Consider the following 24193-nt stretch of genomic DNA (forward strand, 5'->3'; position numbering starts at 1 on the left):
CCACTAGCTTCCTTGAATCCTTATAAAGGAAGGTGGACGATTAAATTTTGGCTCATTCTCAAAGGAACTAAGTGCCATTACAAGAATGTGAGGGCAGTCTTATGTATATAATGTGGAACTGAATGAAGAAGCATATTGGATGGACCAAGTGATGGCGGTCTTTATCAAGGTACGTCGGTTATGGGCATTAACTTAAGATCTTATCTTGAAATTGTCTGAACCTATATAGCATTGTTTGCAGTTAACATAGGATCTATGTACTGCGGCACGTGTTTTGGCGGTTAAGAACGATTTAGCAAAACTTCAGCTAACATCAACTGTGTGTACTAGCAAGGGTGAGAAGATCGCTCTCAACTGTGTAGCAAGGGTGAGAAAATCGCTCTGAGCCGAAGAGTCGAGAAACATTGGCGATTGATCGACTGGGACAAATCCAAGAAGGCCTAACTCTTGAAATGCTTGGAACTAGAGGATCCTCTTGTAAAAATAAGTCAAGTATCTGCTTGTTATATATCATCTATTTGTGTTACTCAAATATTTATGATTAGAGCACTTAAAGTTGTGTTAAATTGGATTAGAGGTAGTTTTTGTATTTGTTAATAGCCGATTTTGAATTTTGGCTTTCGTCGTATACTAAAGCAAAGCGCAATTGAGTTAGGGGCTGTTTGTTTACCTCTTAATGAGGCTCTTAATGGTTCAGACCTCTTACTGGTTCAGCACTTAATGGTTCAGACTGTTTGTTTCACGAGTAGATATCTGAATGGTTCAGACATTTGCCTCTGAATGGTTAAGATTTATACAGAGTCTGAATGGTTAAGACCTTTAATCTGGAATGGTCAGACATTTGCCTCTGAATGGTTAAGCATTATACAGGCTCTTACTGGTTCAGACCTCTTACTAGTTCAACACTTAGGGGCTGTTTGGTAGCCTCTGAATGGTCATTAAGAGGCTACCTCTTAATGGAACCATTAAGAATTTTACCAATGAGAAGGTAGAAGAATGTGACATGTGATGATTTACCATTCAGAGGTTACCTCTTAACCATTCAGACTTGAGGCTACCTCTTATTCATTAAGAGGTTTTAAACCATTAAGAGGTAGCATCTGAATGGTCATTAAGAGGCTACCAAACAGCCCCTTAATAGTTCAGGCCTCTTACTGGTTCAGCACTTAATCATTCAGATTATGCCAAACAGCCCCTTACTTAAGTTTCTACGCTATGTGTCTACATCGCCGCAACACGCGGCGGGTAAAAAGTCTAGTTTGTATGAAAATACAATACATATTAGTCATTCCACGAAAAATCATTTATCTAAATATTGTATTTCCTATTAGGAATCTATATATATATATAAATGAGACGGATTTGGGCAATGTGTCCTTTGTTTTTGGCCATCTAGGCTGATGTGGCAATTTGGTTTAGGAGGGAAATCCCAATTTGCTTTGTACAATCACGATTCCAAGGAAAAAAGGCGGGATCCGAATTGAGTTGGGTCGGGTTTTTCGAATTCGGGTCATAGTATATATTTCCTTTTTTTTTCTCATTCTTCTTGCACACACTTTACAAACCCTAAAAAACTAAGTTGCATCCTCTCTCCTATCACCACCACCAAGATCCTCAATTCTAAACCATAGCCAAATCTCTGCAACATCATCTTTTTCTCACAAATCAATCCTATTAACCAATCAAAGGTATGTTTCTATGTTTTTTGATTTTATTGTTTCTGATTTCTTTGTTTTACGATTGTAATCTACACAATCGATCCTAAATCTACTTTATTTATGTTATTCAATTCTATAGAAACTTGATTTTATAAAGATTGTGTCGAATGCTATTAACTTCTTCTTTGTCCTAAACTTTGTAGATCTGATCATAAAAATTGAAGGTATGTTGTTTTAATTTGTTGTTTATCTATTGTGTATCTTTAATCTAGCGATTGAACATTTATCTTTCTGTTTTTTTTTTTTTTTTGCAAACAAAATCAAGATCAGAGGTTTTATTATCATCATCTACATATATCAAAGTTACTGATTTTTGTTGATTTTGTTTTTCACGTGGAACCCTAAATCTTGGATAAAATCGGACTCCGATCATTCGTGAAACAACAGAGGTTAGTTAAATGTTATAGCTGTTTTCTTTTTTTTTTAAGTTTGTGTAGGTTTGATTTTATCCTTTCTGTTCGGTATTTCTTTTTTTTTTCGTTGTTTGTTGGTTGTTTGTTGATGATGATTTTGCATTATCCGGTTCCAATCATATGAAATGATATTTTGTTGATGTTTTGATTTTGTTCTCATGTTACTCATATTTTTATTTACAGTCTTTTAGTTTGTTGTTGATGATGATATGTTTTGATTGTGTCCGATGTTTTTTGATTGTGTTGATGAAGATTTACAGTGGTCTGATATTTTTTCATCCGGTATAATGTTTTTGTCTTCGGAATATTGATTTTGGTTCTAAAAAATAAATATTTTTTATTTTTTTTAAACCGTTTCTTTTTATTTTTGAATTTGGAAGTTTCTCAATTGATTAAATTATCTTTTAAAGCTTATTGATTGTTGATTTAGGAATATTGATTGGTTTTCTATAAATACTTTACCGTTTTATTTTTTTAAAAACCTTCATATATATTTTTCAGATATGCATCCCTTGCACAACAGTCCTTCATTTTTAAAGCTTATTGATGAAGATGACCCGATATTTTTGGTACGTTTATATGTATTCTACTTACTAATCATATTTTAAGTAAACTGATATTTATCTTTTTTTTATTTTGTTTTAAACTTATAGCAAATAAATGGTGATTTATATTTAGTATGATAATTTATGGCATTAGATTTTAGTGATATAATTTTCAGAATTCAAATTTTAAATTTTAAATTTTGAGGTTTCTAATTTAAATTTTAAATTTAAAATTTTGAGCAATTTTAAATTTCGTTAGTGATGTATTTTTAGTATGATAATTTTGCGGAATTAAGGTTTCTGTTTCTATAAATAAATGGTGTTACGTTTTTTGAAACCTCAAATTTAAAATTTTAAGGTTTCTATTTATATTTCCGGAATTTAAATTTTAAATTTAAAATTTTGATCAATTTTAAATTTCGTTAGTGAATTATTTTTAGTATGATTATTTTCCGGAATTAGGGTTTCTATTTCCGGAATTCAAATTTTAAATTTATATTTTTGAGCAATTTTAAATTTTGTTAATGATTTTTTTTGAAACCTCAAATTTAAATTTTAGTGATTTATTTTTAGTATGATAATTTTTCCGGAATTAAGGTTTCTATTTAAATTTTAAATTTAAAAGTTTTCCATTAATGTGTTTCATTTTAAATTTTGAATCTGTAATTGAATTTAAATTTGAAAGGTTAGATTTTCCTAATAAGTTTGCTTGATTTACGGGATTGGATATTAGTGATTTGATTTTTACATTTTAAATTTTAAATTTTGAAGTCAATCATTATTTTAAATTTAAATTTTGAAGTAAACCATTATTGTGTTTGATTTTAAATTTTGTATGCTTTGAAATCTTGATGTTTTTTTAGGGATGCTTTGACTATATTATTTGTAATTTTAGGGATGCTTCGAGTCTTTGACTATTGTTTTTGTACTCGAGTTGCATATCTCACAAACTTTTTGTGTTTTGTAATTTAGGTGAAGAGCTTCTTTCAGACTCCTTCCCCTACAAGGAACTTTTGAATGGGTTCCTATGAGAAGTTGAAGAAAAGGTATATCTTGCACTGTTTTGTGAGTTATAATTTTTTGTATTTTAGTTATAATTTTTGTATTTAATTCTTTAAAGATGTCTTTAATTTCTTTTTAAATCTGTTTTTGTTTCTATAAATAGATTAGTGTTGTTAAAGATGATTTTTGTATTCGAAATTATGATTCGGTTTCTGTAAATAGACTTTGTTTCTATAAATAGATTACCGTTATATTTTTTTTTAAACAATGGTTACTTCCTTTGCAGTTATGGATAATGAAAACAATGCTCCTTCGTTATTAAACTCGATTGAGGACTATGATCCTATATTTTTCGAATTGTTCGTCGACCAAAAACAGGTTAGTTCAGTTTTGTTGGTGTTGTTTGTTTTTTGATATGTATAGTCTTTCTTTTTTATTTTTGTCTTTAGGTGTTAATTTGAAATTTTAAGTGATTATCTTTTGAAGTTCTTATGGTTTGTTTGTGAGTTATAATTTTTTGTATTTAGTTATGATTTTTGTACTTAGTTAATTGTTAATTCTTTAAAGATGTCTTTAATTTCTTTTTAAAGTTGTTTTTGTTTCTATAAATAGATTAGTGTTGTTAAAGATGATTTTTGTATTCGAAATTATGATTCGGTTTATGTAAATAGACTTTGTTTCTATAAATAGATTACCGTTATATTTTTTTAAACAGTGGTTACTTCCATTGTAGTTATGGATCATGAAAACAACGCTCCTTCGTTGTTAAAGTTGATTGAGAACTATGATCCTATATTTTTTGTATGTTTCTTAAGTTTTCAGTTTTGTGCACACAATAAGTTATTGCAACTTATATGTTTTTTTTTTGTTTCGATTGATAGGAAATACCATATGATTTTGCAACCTTATTGTGGGGAGAACAACTTCCATATGTCAATGTCTTAAAATTAGTGATGATGATTTATTGTGAGTCATTGAGTTATAATTTTTGTATTTAGTTAGTTGTTAATTTTTTAAAGATGTCTTTGATTTCAATTTTAAAGTTGTTTTTGTTTCTATAAACAGATTACTGTTGTTAAAGATTATTTTTGTATTCGGAATTATGATTCGGTTTCTGTAAATAGACTTTGTTTCTATAAATATATTACCATTATATATTTTTTTAAAACAATGGTTACTTCCTTTGCAGTTATGGATCCTAAAAACAACTCTCATTCGTTGTTAAAGTTGATTGAGGAATATGATCCTATATTTTTGGTATGTTTCCTTAGTGATTTGATTTTTAAATTTTAAATTTTGAAATCAATCATTATTTTAAATTTAAATTTGAAAGTTTTCCATTAATGTGTTTGATTTTAAATTTCGAATCTGTAAATTGAATTTAAATTTGAAAGGTTAGACTTTCCTAATAAGTTTGCTTGATTTACGGGATTGGATATTAGTGATTTGATTTTCAGATTTTAAATTTTAAATTTTGAAGTCAATCATTATTTTAAATTTAAATTTTGAAGTAAACCATTATTGTGTTTGATTTTAAATTTTGAATGCTTTGAAATCCTGATGTTTTTTTATGAGATGATTTAACTATATTATTTGTAATTTTAGGGATGTGCTTTTATTTTGATTCATTAGGTGTTTATTTTGGATGGTCCGGAGTTTTTGGCTGCAACTATGTTGGACAGAGATATGCTTGCTATTGCTGTAAATTGGTACCATGTCGGTTGGTTTTGCTTGGTAAGGTTAGACTTTCCTAATAAGTTTGCTTGATTTACGGGATTAGATATTAGTGATTTGATTTTCAGATTTTAAATTTTAAATTTTGAAGTTAATCATTATTCTAAATTTAAATTTTGGAATAAACCATTATTATGTTTGATTTTAAATTTTCAATTTCGAAGTCAATTATTATGTTAAATTTAAATTTTAAAGTTTGCCATTAATGTGTTTGATTTTAAATTTCGAATCTGTAAATTGAATTTAAATTTGAAAAGTTAGTCTTTCCTAATAAGTTTGCTTGATTTACGGGATTGGATATTAGTATACTTTGTTTTTTGGGTTTTAACTAATAATTTGATTGACTCGGTTGTTAGATTTGTGACGATGCGTCAGACAAACAACATTGGGAAAATATACAGCCTTGAGCCTTGGTAAGTTAACACATTAGTTAAGGTTATGATGTTTTTTCATGGCACCGACACATTATTGGGTAGTAGCGCATTAGGTTAGTGATATTAAAATTTGTGCCTTGAGAAATTTTGTATATTGATTGATGTTTGAAATTGATTGTGAGGTCTTTGAATGTGCATTGTATTGCTTATTGATGTATGAGATTTTGTTGATTGGCATAAGGTATTAGATAAGATGTGTTTGAAGTTGTGAAGATGAATAAGTGAGACATGTGTAGCAGATATTAGTGAGTGCACAACACATTAATTAGTGTTTTGAATTATTGCTACAGGTTAGTGATGTTAGAGATTGTGTTATGAGAAATGTGTAGATTGAATTATGTCTGTGTTTGATTGTGACACCTTTGATTGTGCATGAAATTGCTGGTTATATGAGATTTTGTTGATTGTAGACAAATAAGTTTGAACAGAACTTATTAAATTTGAAAGTTTGTCATTAATGTGTTTGATTTTAAATTTCGAATCTGTATATTGAATTTAAATTTGAAAGGTTAGACTTTTCTAATAAGTTTGCTTGATTTACGGGATTGGATATTAGTGATTTGATTTTCAGATTTTAAATTTTAAATTTTGAATTCACTCATTATTTTAAATTTAAATTTTGAAGTAATGGCAACCTGAGTCTGATTTTTTTCGTGATTAATATCCGCTTGAGTAACCCAATTTGAGTCTGATTTTTTTCGTTAACGATTCTGGTAAACTTTCCCGATTTGGGTTTTCTGCAAGGCTAATCATCTAAATTAATTTGTTATTTTTATGGTTTACCATTGCATAAGTTAGTATAATTTGTTGACAAAGTTTTGTTTTGTGGGATAGTAGTCATAAATTGAGTAATATTCAAGGTTTATGTGTTTTTATTTTGATTCATTAAATAAGATGTGTTTGAGTAATATTCAAGGTTTATGTATATATGAGATTTTGTTGATTGGCATAAGGTGTTAGATAAGATGTGTTTGAAGTTGTGAAGATGAATAAGTGAGACATGTGTAGCAGATATTAGTGAGTGCACAACACATTAGTTAGGGTTTTGAATAATTGCTACAGGTTAGTGATGTTAGAGATTGTGTTTTGAGAAATGTGTAGATTGAATTATGTTTGTGTTTGATTGTGACACCTTTGATTGTGCATGAAATTGCTGGTTATATGAGATTTTGTTGATTGTAGACAAATAAGTTTGAACAATTAGATTCACATTTAAGTATAAAAAATGAGAGGTTGTTATAATCTGAATTATATTCTGAACGAAATACTGAAAGAAAAAGGAAAAAAGAATAATTTAATACAGAGAAAAGTGGATAGAGAGAGAGAGTTGCCACATTTTTAAAACAAAAAATATAAGGTAACCATGCTTCTAAAATCTACTATACTTTTTAATAATATTTTGTGGAAAATGGACTATATTGGGTAGGTAGTCAAACATGGTTTTTAGGGTCAAAACGGCTATGTTGGGTTGACTCGGGACACTTTTATGAAAAACTTGATGTTTCTGACCTTAATAAACCATTTTTGTAGATGACCAATGTATATCTCTATTTGAGGAATTCTCCAAAGATCCAGAGCCGATTGTTTCATAGAGCTGTGAAGTTGCGTTAAACATACTGGATTTTGAATGATCCGACAAACCATTCGAGGTACTTGGAAGATTAAGTCTCTTAACTGGGTGGTTGTTACAGGTTTAGGATGTTAAATGATTTTGGATGTACTCTGCGATGTCGATGATGCAGAGATGTTGGTGACGCTCAGGTTAACAACTTCATGTGTATATTTTAATGAATAAAGTTTTTGTTGTTTATATTTTCTAATTTAAACTTCTAATTAACTTCTAAATTTAATTAAATGAGTTTGTTTTGAAGGTTCGAACAACTTCATGTGTATATTTTATTATAAAAAAGAAAAGTTTTTTTTTGTTTCATGGGTCGTTCAGAGAGGCAAGTTTCTGCCTCCGGTTCTTGCCCGAAGTTTCTGACCTTACTCGCAACCCATTGACTACAACTTTCAATTCAAAACAATTATAAAAAAAATTACGTTTGAAAACATGTATTTTTATTTTATTTAATGACATAACTCGATTAATATAAAGTAAATTTTTCTACCCGCGAAGTTCGCGGGTGATAACCTAGTAAACATATAAATTCAATCACAATGATTATTAACTAATAAGGAGGGTGAGTATTGAAAAAAAGATTTGCTCTCTCCACGAACCTATGAGCAATTTTGTCATAAACTCTCGTCTAATAACTAATAATAAGTTAGGTTTCTATTTCAATATGAACTCTCGTCTAATAACTAATAATAAGTTAATTTCTATTTTAATAAGAATACAAAATATAAAGGACAACATACATGATGGATAGAAAGAGTTGTGATACCTGTCTTGATCCATGGAAACTACATGATCTAAAAGAATATCCCAAAATGTGGATCCAACACAAAGATAAAAAGACTTGAGTTGTTTGGCCTTCAATTTTTTATTTGAAATGTTCTATATCTATATAAATATGTATCTATCTAAAACAGATGCATGTTGGATTCGACTCAATCCTTTTAGTAAAAGGTTGGGCCGAGTTTCATTGAAATTCAATTAAGATAACAAACGTTATCTCTTCTTATTTTTATCCTTATCCGTATCCAAAGTATCCCAGAACTCAAATTTGATATCCTTCCATACTTCACAAGCAACAGGACTCCATTTGGTAGCCTCACGGATAATTTCATTACCCTCAGTAGCAAGATCGCATCCCTGATTACGAGCTTGTACATATACATACATATATATAGTATATTTTTATATATAAATATCCGAATTTGTGGATTCAACACAAAGATAGAAAGACTTGAGTTGTTTGGCCTTCAATTTTTTATTTGAAATGTTCTATATCTATATAAATATGTATCTATCTAAAACAAATGCATGTTGGATTCGACTCAATCCTTTTAGTAAAAGGTTGGGCGGAGTTTCATTGAAATTCAATTAAGATAACAAACGTTATCTCTTCTTATTTTTATCCTTATCCGTATCCAAGAACTCAAATTTGATATCCTTCCATACTTCACAAGCAACAGGACTCCATTTGGTAGCCTCACGGATAATTTCATTACCCTCAGTAGCAAGATCGCATCCCTGATTACGAGCTTGTACATATACATACATATATATAGTATATTTTTATATACATAGTATATATTTTTTCACGTAGAATGTATGTTTGGAAATATTTAAATTAAACAAAAATCAAACTAAATACCAAGACTTATCAAATCGTTAAATAACTAAAAAAAGACGGTATGGTTACTTGGGGAAACGCCCAAAAAAGTCAAACTTTAAAGCCAGTGTGGGATCAGTTAAAACAAAATAGTCTGACGAGAGTGGGACAATACGGGGCTCTCTGATTTAGAGAATGTGATAACTTTATACACGAATTTCACCGTTTATAAAATTATATGTATATATTAAAAGGGATTAAGAAAAAACTGAATTAGTAAAGAACGAATATGTTGGTTGGTGAAAAGATTACTTATTTCTGATAACAAACGCAATAAAAAAATAAAAAGTTACACTCCCGGTAAAAATGATCCAGTTACGCCACTGCATTATTACATCAGACCCCTTTTATTTTTTAAAGGTTGTTACTTATCAAGTGACTAACTCGATGATAGAAAGGTCAACTTTTTTTTTTGTTTAACCATTATTTTTAAACTCTATAATTATGAAATTCTTATACGTAGGCACCATGAACTTAAGGACAAGGATGAGCATATAGTACTTTATAGTAGTACTTTGTACTGGTACCGAAATTCTAGTATCGATTTTTTTCAGGTACCGAATCGGTTTCCATCTCATTTTGGTTCGGATTTGAGCAGAGAGAGAGAGCGCATCGGGGAAAGAGGAACGACGGTGGTTCTGCACGGCAAAGACCGGCGGCGGCACGGCTGTCGGCTCTGTTCAGATTTAAGCAGGGGGATGAAGTGTGGAGGAGGGTGATGGTGGGTGGAGGTTGAAGAGAAGTGTGGTGGTGGGGTTTTATAAATAAAAATGAAGAAGATGCCCGGATAGTCCCTATGATTTGGCCTTTTAAGGAAAGGGTATTTTTGTCATTTCACACCCTCTTAACAGAGAAAACAAACTAAAGTTAGACCCAGAGACTATCCAGGAACAAAAAATGAAAACTTGGGGACTATTCAGGTAATTTTAGAAAAAAGGGTAGTGAGAAACCCTAAATCATATTTGAGTTGTACCGGTACTTTCGGTATCGGTACCGGTATTTCACCGAATTTTCCTCTTAAATACCGGTATCGTATTGTACCGAACATTTCCGGTACCGGTACCCATATTTGGCAAAACTCGGTATCGGTATTTTAGAGCTCATCCCTACTTAGGGATGCCGTTGTGTGTTCTTTAGAGTGATTAACTTGTTAGATTGCTTATCCACACGAAACACGCTTGGTTCTTAGTCATTTATACGATCATTAAACATATATGGTAGTAATTAAATATCAGATATGTCAATGTAATAGACTGTTCTGTTGGATCAGTTCTGTTTAAACATGATGGAAAACATGGAAAACATGAAAAACATACCTGTCGCCGCAGACAGTGCAGTGGAGAATCCAGTGAGAGAAGACGACATGGAGTTCGACATCTTTGTCAAGGTGATCTGGTTCCTCCTTAGGGTGCTGACTGATGATGGTGACTAAGAAAACCGAAAAGGGTATCGGCCGTAGGAGAAAGGAGGTCGAACGTGATGATGTTATGCTTATGGGGTGTGTCTAATTGTGTAACTGTCTAACCCCTTAACCTCCACATAAGTCTCCTTATATAAGCACCCAGGAGGAAACCTAATTAGTTAATAAGGGTAATATGGTCCATCAATAATTACCAACTAATTATTTAATAGGTTATTATATATTTTGATCTATATTATGTAAATGATTATAATGGCTATAGATTAAATATTAATACATAATATATTTAATCTTACATTCTCCCACTTAGCCGAGTAATCATTTACTATGAGTATCAGATAAGCCTGATCAGGAGTTAACACTCATTTTAGCCTTAAACAAGTACTATAGCAGAGAAATACAGCCGTTGAATTATTATGCGACTCAGGACCCCCATTAATCATACTATAGCCTTAATTTAAAACCTAATCGTCATGATCAAAATACGCATAAGCCCTTTGTTTGATTTGTAACTTTATTTGTCTATATGTCATTATACCGGTTGAACATATTCTAATAGACATACAAAATCAAACTGAGGAAATTTCATTAATCATAAACATAAGCTAGTACAATATGCTTAAATAAGGTCTTTACTAAATCCCATATTCCGAACATGTTCCTCGTAAACCTTAGGAGGGAGACCTTTAGTCATCGGATCCGCAAGCATATCTTTAGTACTAATATACTCGATACAAAGATTATTTTCCTCAACTCGTTCACGTACGAACAGATATTTTGCATCGAGATATAAACCAGCTCCAGTCGAATTGTTACTGTTCGAGAAACTAACGGCAGCTGAATTATCACAGTAAAGCTTCAATGGTCTAGAAATAGAATTAACAATTTCGAGTCCAGTGACCAGATTTCTAAGCAACATTCCATGACAGGTTGCGTTATAAACAGCAATGTACTCTGCCATCATTGTGGAAGTTGTGGTCAACTGTTGTTTATGACTCTTCCATGAGATAGAGCCGCCTGCTAACATAAAGATATAGCCCGAAGTGGATTTCTTGTCATCTTTGCATTTAGCAAAGTCAGAATCAGAATAGCCCACCACTTCTAAATGATCACTTCTTCTATAAGTCAGTTTATAGTCTTTCGTCCCTTGCAGATATCGAAGTACCTTCTTAGCTGCTTTCCAGTGATCTAGGCCAGGATTAGTCTGATAACGGCCTAGCATTCCAGCAATATAAGCGATATCTGGGCGAGTACAGACTTGAGCATACATCAAGCTCCCGACTACTGACGCGTAAGGTATCTGGCTCATTTGCTCCTTCTCAACCTCTGTTGTCGGACACTGGAATGAACCGAAAACATCTCCTTTAACTACTGGAGCGACGGAGGGTTTGCACTGTTGCATGTTGTAACGTGTAAGGACACGATCTATGTAAGCCCTTTGGGACAATCCTAAGATCCCTTTGTGTCTATCTCGGTGAATTTCGATGCCAATGACGTAAGAAGCATCTCCGAGATCCTTCATGTCGAAGTTATGCGAAAGTAACCGCTTCGACTCATGCAACATGTCTAAACTATTACTTGCCAATAGAATATCATCTACGTAAAGGACAAGTATAGTAAAGTTGCTCCCACTCATCTTGAGGTAGGTGCATTGATCCACTTGATTCTTCATAAAACCTTGCTTCTTCATGACTTCATCAAACTTGAGGTACCACTGACGTAATGTTTGTTTTAACCCGTAAATGGATTTCTTCAACTTACAGACTAGATTCTCCTGACCTTCAGGTTTAAAGCCTTCAGGTTGTTTCATGTAAACATCTTCGTCCAAGTCTCCGTTAAGGAAAGCGGTTTTAACGTCCATCTGATGCAGCTCTAAATCGAAATGAGCTACTAGGGCCATGACGATCCTTAATGAATCTTTACGAGAGACAGGTGAAAACGTCTCTTGATAATCAATTCCCTCTTTCTGAGTGTAGCCCTTTGCAACCAATCTCGCTTTGTAGCGTTCAACGTTCCCATTCGGATCCAGTTTTGTTATGAACACCCATTTGCATCCTACGGGTTTGACTCCATTGGGCAATTCTACCAAATCCCAAACGTCATTTTTCTTCATGGATTCAAGCTCATCAATCATTGCTTTATTCCATTCAGAAGACTGATCACTGCTTATGGCTTCATTGTAAGAGATAGGATCATTGAGCTTTCCGGGATCCATTTCAGTCAGGTAGGTAACATAATCATCCCAATTAGTAGGCCTTCTTTGCCTAGATGACCTCCTGAGTGGATTATCGGGTTCAGCGTTGTCTTGGTTTTGAGCGTTTGATGTGCCTTCGTCATGAGGTATAATGGGTTCTGATTGTAGAGGTGAATTTGGAGTTGGTGCAGTAGCTTCAGGTGCAGTAGTTGCATTGGGTACAAGAGGAGTAATCGGAGTAATGGTAAGCGACGAGTCTCCCCCCCCCCCCCCGCGTCTTGTACTTCTTGCAATTCTTCGTAAGGGTTGGTACTGCTCCCACTGACCTTGAAATCCTCCAGGAACGTAGCACGCTTGGTTTCAACAATACGGGTGACATGGGAAGGAAAATAGAAACGATAACCCTTTGAGTTCTCAGGATACCCGATAAAGAAACAGGTAACTGTTTTAGGGTCAAGTTTCCTTAGGAAAGGATTGTAAAGTTTTGCTTCAGCAATGCAGCCCCATACTTTCATATATTTAAGACTCGGTTTCCTTCCTGTCCAGAGTTCATAAGGAGTTTTAGGGACAGACTTAGAAGGAACTCTATTGAGTATATGAAAAGCTGCTTTTAACGCTTCAGTCCAGAGAAATAATGGTAAATTAGTGTTGGCTAACATACTCCGCACCATGTTCATGAGGGTACGGTTTCTTCTTTCAGCGACACCGTTCTGCTGAGGTGTACCAGGTATGGTGTATTGGTTCACAATCCCCTGGCCCTTACAAAACTCATAAAATGGACCAGGAGCTTGACCCACATCAGTATGTCTTCCATAATATTCACCGCCTCTATCTGATCTCACAACTTTAATCTGACGATCTAATTGCTTTTCAACTTCAACCTTATAATCTTTAAAAGTTGTAAGAGATTCAGATTTCTCCTTAATAAGATACAAGTACATGTAACGAGAATAATCGTCAATGAAAGTGATAAATGAAGTATGTCCTGTTATGCCAGCGATTTGGTAGGGACCACTAATGTCAGTATGAATGAGTTCTAATAAATTAGAGCTCCTAGTGGCACCTTTCTTATTCGCTAATGTCATTTTACCTTTAAGACATTTGACACATGTTCCAAAATCAGAGAAATCGAGAGGAGGTAAGACTTCATCCTTTATGAGACAATTTAATCGTTCTTTTGAAATGTGGCCTAAACGTTGATGCCACAACATGGATGAAGCCTCTAAGTCTCGTTTCTCTTCCATCTTTGTGAGTGATTCATTAATGTTATATGAAAACAAAGATTTGGAAAAGCCATCATCAAGTTCTAATCTATAGAGACCACCATCCAGAACACCAGTACCATAAAGAACAGAATCATAGAGGATAGAGAGTTTGCGATGACCATGGGAAACAATAAAACCGTCCATGTCTAACTTTGGTCCTGATACAAGGTTCCGAGTTACCTCAGGAACATATAAGGTATCATAAATTTTAATACATAAACCAGTTTTCATAACTAATTGTAATGTTCCAATGGCCTTCACTTCTAATTCTCGATCATCCCCAACCTTAAGCGTTCTTTGGTTTCTTTCCAGCTTCCGGATTGAAAGGAATCCCTGAGTTGAATTGGTAACATGAACCATAGAACCAGAATCAAACCACCAAGAATTAGCAGGAACACTTAAATTATAGGACTCAAGTATCATAAAATAATCGTTACCTTTCTTAGCCAGCCACTCCTTAAAGTCAGGGCATTCCTTCTGCATGTGTCCTGTCTTTTTACAGAACTTGCAGCGGATACTGCCTAAGGAGTTCTTAGAGCTGGAAGGTGCACTTGTATTAGGATTAGGCCTTTGGACTTTTGAAGCATCCTTCCTCTGATGATTGTTCTTCCTTTTCTTAGAGTTGGAGGTGGTGAAGTTGGCAACATCAGTAGTGCGATCCATCCTCATGCGCTCTTCCTCCTGTACGCACATAGCGACCAGCTCACTCATCGTCCATTTTTCCTTCTGAGTGTTGTAATTGATCTTAAATGCTTCAAAGGACGAAGGAAGCGAAGTGATGATAAAATGAACGAGGAAACCATCACTGATTTCCATTTCCAGCCCCTTCAGCTTATTGGCCATGTCATTCATCATCATGATGTGCTCGCGAATGCCACTCCTCCCATCATACTTAGTTGTCACCAGCTTGAGGATAAGGGTACTAGCGTGTGCTTTAGACGTCCCTTTGAACTGCGCCTCCACATGTTCCAAGTAGGTTTTAGCATCTTCAGAATCAGGAATAGCTCCCCTGATTGCATTGCTTATGGACTGCTTCATAAACATGAGAGACATGCGGTTACACCTAGTCCACTTTTCATGAGTTAACTGCTCAGCAGCAGTACTTTGAGTGGTAAGGTCCGCTGGCTTATTCTCTCTTAGAGCATAATCAAAATCCAGCAATCCAAGTGTAAGCATGAGAGCATCCTTCCATGCAGCATAGTTATCACCGGTCAAAGGTGGAATCCCGCAATTGGGCGCTGATAGTGGAAATAAGATGAGCAAGTTATGATACTAAGGAAGAAGTCCTAATGTGATCTAAGGGCACGTTAAACTAAGGCAGGCATAAATAATGACCATTTTACGTTTTGAAGCTGTGATATTGTCTATTACTAACATCAAAATAATAGACTTAGTTAAAATTCTACTTAAACGAAGACAAAACAGCTTTGGCCAGAAGTGTAATCATTTAAGCATATGTGCAAAGTGGTTGTAACAAATCAGCTTTGCCAGAAATTGAGACAATCACTTTAGTTATGCACTTGTTGAGTATGCCATCTATGAAGGAATTAAATCAGCTTTGGCCAGATATTAAGACATTCATGTTTATGATGCACACTCAACATAGCTTTCGTAATACTTGAACGATAAGTAGATGTATCAAGTCAGCTTTTGGCCAGAAATGATATATCAAAAACCCGTTAGCGCGGATCGAACTAAATCTTAGTTCACATTAAACAGCCTAAAATGATGAGGTTTCGAGTCAGGTCTCGACTGAGTTATGAGATCTCGAGTCAGTTATGAGGTCTCGAGTCGCAACCTTGTTGTCACGAGTCGGAACCATGGTCTCGACTACTATATCTTATGAGATCTCGAGTCATGATGAGGTCTCGAGTCGCAACCACGGTCTCGAGTCGCAACCTTATGGTCTCGAGTTATGACGTTATGGTCTCGAGTCGAGACCTTATGTCTCGAGTCGAGACCTTTGTCTCGAGTTGTAGACTTTTGAGCCCTTATGATTTCGAGTCGAGACCTTATGGTCTCGAGTCGAGATCTGTTGGTCTCGAGTTGTGAAGGTTTAAAGACCTGATGATTTCGAGTCGAGACCTTATGGTCTCGAGTCGAGACTGATGGTCTTGAGTCGTAATCTGATGATCTCGAAGCTTCCTGTTAACAGCTGTGAATGTGAAAGCATAACTGAAAATTCGAAATCTAAGGGATTATGAGATATGATTTCCTGTTTTTAAGATGATCTAATTTTATCAAAATATTTCGAAAAATTATAACTGTATATCTTTTAACAGTTTTCGAATAAACTTAAAAGATAAAATTGGATCAAACATGGAAAAAACACTCATTAATCCTAAAACATTCCAAAACATAATAGAATTTTCAAATTTTCCTACCTGAATTTTTTAAGGTTTTAAAACAGATTTCGGTCAAACATAACCCAGTTGAATTCGAGTGAACATATAATTAATCCTTTTTCCTGAAAACAGAGATCTCGAGTCGATCTTCATGACTCGAAACCGGCTGTCGCCGTTTTAAAGTTACAAAAAATCCGTTTTCCAAGTTTCAATCCCAGAATTATGGATACGAAAACAGAACTGACTAATCAACATATGCTCTGATACCACATGTTGGATTAGTTCTGTTTAAACATGATGGAAAACATGAAAAACATACCTGTCACCGCAGACAGTGCAGTGGAGAATCCAGTGAGAGAAGACGACATGGAGTTCGACATCTTTGTCAAGGTGATTTGGTTCCTCCTTAGGGTGCTGACTGATGATGGTGACTAAGAAAACCGAAAAGGGTATCGGCCGTAGGAGAAAGGAGGTCGAACGTGATGATGTGATGCTTATGGGGTGTGTCTAATTGTGTAACTGTCTAACCCCTTAACCTCCACATAAGTCTCCTTATATAAGCACCCAGGAGGAACCTAATTAGTTAATAAGGGTAATATGGTCCATCAACAATTACCAACTAATTATTTAATAGGTTATTATATATTTTGATCTATATTATGTAAATGATTATAATGGCTATAGATTAAATATTAATACATAATATATTTAATCTTACATAAAATATGTCAATATAATGGATTGTTGGTGATTCACACATCACCTTATTTCATTGGCGGTTATCTGGTTCGTATGGAAATCCAACAATATAAACTTTATACTAACATCCCCTCAAAACCGGAGACTATTTTGGAAGATCAATGCGACCACTTTCCTTTGGATTAAAAATAGATCAAAACTTTAGGCATTAGATTGGTGTGATTGATATAATTGGTGTATCTTGTTGTGTTTTCTAACTCTATTATATATATTTTGGTTCCTTCTATAGCTCCTTGTTATAGAGGTTTCTGTCAAATGGTAAAATACTGAATGATTTTATCCAATGGTTGAGTTAAAATATATAGACATTATAACAAAACCCTAACAACCTAATGGGCCCGTGGGCTACTATCTAATAGTTCCAGCTCTATTATATATTTTATAGTTGTTATGCCTATATAAAGATAGATTGTTGGTGATATTTTGGTGTAGCTTCTTAAAGATAATTATATAGTTCATTTAAGTATAAGTTTCATGATACATAATTAGTTGTGATGATAATTAGTTAACACGTAGATGGAAACAAATGAAAATGAAGGTTGTCATTTAAAGGTGACTAGGTTATTTTTTAACGAGAAATGATTTTGTGTATTCATAGTACATAAATGTGTGTGATCATCACACTCTTTCGTACTAATGAAACGAATATAACTCAATATCATCTTTGATGTAATACAAATTGACTAACATATGTGATCGCTCTTAATACCCCATGGTTCTTTTTCGCTAACACGGTTTAGTCATGTTTCATTGCATATTTATATTGCATATTTATATGAGATATGTGTAACCATAGATTTTGGAAAAACTGACTGAAGTGGCCTTTGCTAGAATGCTGCAAGATGTCCGCTTCCTAACCTACTTTAATTCGTTATTGGCACGTTGAGTCGTTGACTATGATGTGAAGACACTTCTCCTTGTAAACAGAACGTCGAACCTGTATGCAATTCTTTGATCTCGCTCCATCAACGTGAATCTTGATAAGTCTCCCACCCACCCAGGCCGGGTGGCCCAAAGGGATCCCTATGATTATGCACCATAGGGTATAGACTATAGATTGAACTTTAGACAATTAATCAATAATCAATAAATCACAACATACGACTACTACATTAGAAAAAAAATCCCAAACGCTTAAGTGTTGCCTTTCTTAATATGGGAAATCTGATTTTAACTCCATACAAGCATTATTTTCATTAACGTTACGGCTCGTAACTTGCCATGAAAAACCCAAAATTATTATATAAAATTAGTTGAAAATCGATTAATTTTTAATATGAATTTATTTTTAAGCTAAACTAAAATCCGAAGAATAATGGGTTATCAAAGACTAGTGGCTGACGGATGGATAGCAGCCACAACGAGTTCTTAATGGAGTCACCGGTTGAGGCAATTTATTCAGCAGCAGTTTGGCTGGTAGACAGTGTTCTTATTTCTCGCGGCAAAGTGTATCAAAAGTCCTGATACACGCGACCCTATGGTCAAAACCAAGACAACGCTCTAAAATTACATTATGCAAACCAACATTAAAATAAAATTTGAAGTCACCAACCAACCATCCAATATGTTATATGTCCCAAATATTACACAAACCATATATAATATAAGTTCTTCCATCACAATACCTAAAACACCCATCAATATTCTCATATGTTGATAATTATAAAGATAAACTGTCGGTGGCTAATTTCGGGGCAAACTATGAAACTGAAAACACGTTTCATGTTCGCCACAAAGCACAACCAGACAAAAGTCTAAAAATCACAGTTTGTTTATCTTATCATGATATCATCACCCATGTCACAATCCTATTCACTATCTACTAGTGTTAGCAGTAATTCCAGCTTCAAAATGACGCCAAAATCACATAATTAGCTTTAAAAATTAAGGTAAGAAAACAGAGTACTTATTGCGGGCCGGGTTGTTTGATTAATAATCAACCTGCAGCAACAGCATCAGTCCGCGGGCTAGCGTCCAGAAGTTGGCGCAGCTTTGCACCAGATTTTTGGTTATTGTTACTTTCATACACTTCACCTTCTCCACCAGAAGGTGAACTTGACCCATTGTTGACCCTAGAGAGGAGGTTAGCGGTGCTAAGAGACAACCCTTTCGGGTCGGATCTTGGGTCTTCAGTATCTTGCTCTTGCTGTGTGGTTTTAAGTTGTTCCTGTGGTAGAACAAAAATGTAATAAGGTGAAAAGGAAACTTTTATCAATGCATATCATTATTTGATTATGATTTATGTGTACCATTAGTTTGGCGTTTTGAAGCTTCAGCCTCTCTGATGTATCAGTTAACCGGTTAATCTCAGACTTAAGGTTCAAATTTTCAGAAGTGAGGGCTTCAACTTTAATAGCAAGTTCTTCAGCTTCAGCCTGGATCATCAGAAATTCAAACCAAATTTATTTGCATTGCAAAAAAAAAAAAGTGTGTTACAAATAAAAGTGTGATGGAATGTTTTATTTTTAGAGGTGGCAATGCTGACCCGATGAATTGAGCGGGGTCGTCTCTCATCTCTAACGGGTCGAGAAAATAAAACTAATAACTTCGGCCAAAAAGGAAAAAGCATCTAATGTCTCCAAAGAGTACTTTTGATGTATAGAATAACATTATTTTATTCAAACCATTTGATAGAAATATGTATACTTTTGTAAACGTATTTGACACGCTGATTATTCATAATATAAGTTTTGGACAAATCAAGGTTTTGGGTCAACCCTAGTTTTAACTACAAGTCAAACATCCATTAATAACTACAAAGAAGGCCAAGTCTTGCAAAAAAAATGGGGTCATTATTACTATATTCTAATGAGGATTTATATATATTTTAGGACATCCTAGAAAGGAAATCACTGCATTATATATTTATATTACCTGTTTCCTTAATCTAGACCGCCTGGCAGATTCTCGGTTAGACTGCTTTCTCCTTTCCCTTTTGAGTTCTCGCTCATTCTATCACAATTCAGATAAAAAGATGTAAAATTTGGATTCATTAAACAATTCGCACGTTAATTCTGCCATAAATAATGATGAAATAAAACTAACCTGTAACAGGGCTTCACCTGGCACCATTGCGAGTGTAGTTGAAGCCATCACAGTGGGAGATTTCTTCAGCTCGCAATCAGATGCATTGTAAGGGGTTACAGTGAGTGCAGTCACTTTCTTGGAAGCTTCATTCGATTCAGTAGGAAAAAATTGGCCGCTTAGTGGCTCTGTCTTGCCAACTTCAGCTGCTGCAGATGTCAAAAGTAAGCAAAATTGTTTTTAATAATTTTAAGAAAAAAAATATGAATAGATTGTTGAGCTTACGAGCATTAGGTGATCCTTCACAGCTCCGTTTCCGATTATTTTGACCCCCCTGAAAAAAAAAAACAAGTGAGAAGTTTTAATATGACCTGTGACAAAACTGCCCTTGGACAGGTTGGGTAATAGCTCGAGAAATGAGAACGGTTGCAAACACTTTTCTTGTCTCTTCTATACATATAACTAACATGTTACATATGATTACAAAAAGAATAGAGTAAAATGCCATTTTCGTCCTTGAGGTTTGGCCAGTTTTGCGACTTTCGTCCAAAGGTTTATTTCACATCTGGATCCAAAAGGTTAGAAATATTGTCATTTCATCCAGCTCCTTAACTCCATATATTTTCTCCGTTAAGCCAGGGGTATTTCCGTCTTTTTTGCTAACTTAAAGTGCAATTCAGTCTTTTTCACTTTATGTAAAAAGACTGGATACCCCTGAAAATCACTGAATTGCCCTTTAAGTTAACAAAAAAGACGGAAATACCCCTGACTTAACAGAGAAAAATGGATCGAGTTAACGGGCCGAATGAATATAGCAAAATATCAAACCTTTTGGATCCAGATACGGAAAAACAAACCTTTGGACGAAAGTCGCAAAACTAGCCAAACTTCAGGGACGAAAATGGCATTTTACTCAAAAGAATATTATTACAATAATAATCTAAACCTCTTTGACCGTAAGACCCAAATCGGAAATGTCATTTCTAACATACATAGATATTAACATGAAAGAAGTTATTACCTCTGTTGTATTGCCATCACTGCCTTCACTAGAACCTTCAGTCTCCCCACTGTTGAAAAAGTGTTATATAGTTAACAATTTAGTTTTAATGATAGTTTGCCGCTAAAAAAATTAATATTTTAGTAATTACACTCTTTTATAGTAGGAAAAACTGCACTTTTGAATATATGAAAACTTTTTAATGATGTACAATTGCCAATGAGTTATAAAAGCCAATCAGAGTTTTAACTATAAGATTGATAATAGTACCTGTGAGAGATCCCATTGTCATTTCCATTGCCTATTGACATTGCTAACCCGTCAAATCCTTTTAACTTCTTCATCAAGCCACGGTCAGAGTTCCCTGGTGACTTGGCAGGAGAATCGATGCACATAGGACTCGCCTGCATCGTTCCAAATATGATAGAAAACTAAATTTACCAAATCTGATAAAAAAAACATAGTTTAATTCAGAAAGACGTAAACAATGTCATGAAGACTCACAATGGGAACTCCAGGATGTGGATAAACACCTCCATGTGGATACATTGCAGCATAAGGTGGCATCATATGCTGAAATTGCAAGCACAAATAAAAGTCAACATGATGACGAATTGACCACCATGACGTCTTTCAATGTTTGAAAATACTGTCTACTATACCTGTGGTGGTCCCCACATGTAAGGCGGAGGGGCATGACCAGGTGCAACAGCTGAGTTAAAGTATGGTGGCACCGCCATTCTAGGCCCATAATAAGCCTGCATAAACAAGATTAAGTTAGATTTAGTTTAATTAATCGATCAACTTTCCTTAAATAACAACACTATTTTAGATGGTAATGGGATGTGTAATTGATCAAACCTGCATGGCTGCCCAATCGTGATATGCATGAACACCGGCTTGTGGATGCTCCTGCCAGAATAAGTAAAGAATTTCAATAACACAATACATATAATAACTGATCAACTAATCGAGCATTACTTTGTAAGGTCTTACTAAATAAATAAAAACATGAATAAATTTTGGAGCTTACAGGTGCAGGTGGTGGTGGAGGTGAAGATGATTTTTCAGGTTTACAAGTCTTCGTTTCTTCACAGTTGCCCATGGGCAAACGCCTCAACAGATTCAAAGAAGAACTAGTCAACACTGGTCAAAGTCACTACAAACCCTGTCTTGCTTTACTTGCTAGCTCACTGCAACACAGGCTAGAAATGTTGAGTTATCGATAATCTTTTATTTGCTACTCAAACCGCTATTAAATCAAGTAAGTTTTTACCAAAATTTTACTTCTAAAAGACTATGATATCACATGTCACACGCTTGCATATACAAGTAAAATAAACATATGTTCAGTTGTTCACAAGCATATAAACACCAGGAAATTTGAAATCTCTTAATTGAGCTAACTATTATCAACTGTCGGCACACTTCGTAACGCCATCACACGTGACACACGGATGGAAACCAACTTAAACAACGCACTTTAATTTTAGCTCAATTCCTATAACTACTAGTCAACTGAGTCACCAAATCCAAAACAATTCCTAAACCAGAAAAGTCTTACAACTATTGGGATCTGGTAACCTTGATCAAAAGAAAAAGAAAAGAAAAAAGGTAAGGGTTAAATTTGTCCTTTCCATGACCCACATCAAACAAGGGGAAAGTTACACAGCATCCACCAAAGTCCAAAGAGAAATTACCAATCAAGGATAACCTAATCTAACCAATTTACAAAACTGCCCTCACATTCATCCCAATAATTACATAACCAAATATACATACACCATAAATTAATAAACTATTTGTCCAATTCACAAACTCATGAAATCGAATAACTGCTAAAACTTATTATAATCTGAAACTAAAATTGTAAATTGTGAGACAACAAATTATGACTCTATAAACATAATGCTTTTAATTCATAGATTTTTTCTTCAAAATTTCCATTTTAGATCGGTTCGTACTTGTTATCTCCGGTTGGACAGTTATCAGGTCTGATATACTCTCTCTCTCTCTCTCTCTCTCACACACACACACACTAACTCACATATATATAGATTTATATATGCAGGTATATTACTCAAAACAACCACAATACATATAATATATTTGCGAACAACATCAATCGGAGCTAAATCAGCACAAATTGAACAACAAATGCGTAAGATTGAGAGCTAAAACGAATCGAATTATGAAATTGAGTAGCTAATTGTGTAGTATGAAGCGGTTGAGAGGGAATTAAAGGATACCTGTGTTGGAATGAATTCAGAAGTGTAGTTTCTCTCTCTAGACTTTCTCTCTCTAAAACGATGGAGGAGGAAGAGGGGGGGAAGAAGCGTGGGCTTTTTGCAGCTTGTAGAGAGAGAATGAGAGGAGAGAGAGAACGCCAATGCAATGCTCCACGTCACCGGACACGTGTTCGTGCGTAAGTTTTATCTCACGAAAAAAATAAAAATTACAGAAAACGAATAAAGATTATTCGACCAGTCCGTTTAATGTTTAGGCGTTTTTTTAATAAAGCACGCCCCTTCACACCAAGACACCTGCTCCCCGAGGTGTTTTTCTTTTAAAAAATGGTTTTTCGCGTTTTATTTTTGAAGAAACACCAAACTAATCTGAAGTTTAGTTTGTGGTGTGTGTCTCGACAAATAAGGTTAGTCTTCTTTGTCTTCTTCAAGTTGTGATGATGATCTTCCTGCAAAACACTAAACACCCCGTTAAACTCGTTAAGAGGAGGGGAATAGGGGGTTCTTCTCTTAACCACTCTCCGGCGTGAGTATAAGTATATGCTTTGAGGTTATAAGTGTGTGATCAGTAGTAAGAGAGCAAGGAAAACGGATCCTTAAACCTAGAGACGAAGGCCTCTATTTATAGCCTGAGTGGAGTGGAAGGAGATGGGCTGATAGGCCTTGAGCCTGGAGTCGACAACAAAGAATATCCATTATGTCTTTTCTGTGACGACCGTTAGGGTTTCTAGATGAGGTGGAAACTGGCGTACGCTGAATGGATCCACGTGGCCTGGCCGTTGTCCTTGTTGTCTCGTCTGTCATCAACGGCCT

General features: G+C 34.5%; 1 protein-coding gene and 2 long non-coding RNA genes across 6 annotated transcripts; 2 read left to right on the forward strand and 1 right to left on the reverse strand.

Moving 5' to 3' along the window:
• The first annotated feature begins 2051 nt into the window (after positions 1-2051).
• Positions 2052-3722, forward strand: LOC110906264. The gene is made up of 3 exons (XR_002573790.1): positions 2052-2107; positions 2633-2700; positions 3649-3722. It is a non-coding gene; the product is annotated as an uncharacterized LOC110906264 (long non-coding RNA).
• A 1145-nt stretch (positions 3723-4867) lies between these two features.
• Positions 4868-7664, forward strand: LOC110906270. The gene is made up of 4 exons (XR_004860166.1): positions 4868-4935; positions 5311-5417; positions 5769-5825; positions 7377-7664. It is a non-coding gene; the product is annotated as an uncharacterized LOC110906270 (long non-coding RNA).
• Positions 7665-18642: 10978 nt separating this feature from the next.
• Positions 18643-23537, reverse strand: LOC110909213 (common plant regulatory factor 1). Of its 4 annotated transcripts, none has more exons than XM_022154245.2 (12): positions 23384-23537; positions 22168-22327; positions 21996-22046; positions 21797-21892; positions 21639-21707; positions 21405-21538; positions 21156-21204; positions 20420-20468; positions 20156-20340; positions 19985-20062; positions 19360-19485; positions 18643-19277 (listed from the first exon to the last, which is right to left on the reverse strand). In XM_022154245.2, exons 2-12 carry the CDS (start codon positions 22237-22239, stop codon positions 19047-19049), a joined length of 1140 nt encoding a protein of 379 aa, XP_022009937.1. In that variant the 5' UTR covers positions 22240-22327; positions 23384-23537; the 3' UTR covers positions 18643-19046. The 4 variants fall into 4 exon arrangements, with proteins under 4 accessions (XP_022009937.1, XP_022009935.1, XP_035830304.1 ...); XM_022154243.2 differs by having other exon boundaries at positions 20156-20343; XM_035974411.1 differs by having other exon boundaries at positions 22168-22339; positions 23384-23492.
• Positions 23538-24193: the final 656 nt, after the last annotated feature.

The sequence above is a fragment of the Helianthus annuus genome, chromosome 6 (assembly GCF_002127325.2).
Source record: "Helianthus annuus cultivar XRQ/B chromosome 6, HanXRQr2.0-SUNRISE, whole genome shotgun sequence".
Taxonomy (NCBI): Eukaryota; Viridiplantae; Streptophyta; class Magnoliopsida; order Asterales; family Asteraceae; genus Helianthus; species Helianthus annuus.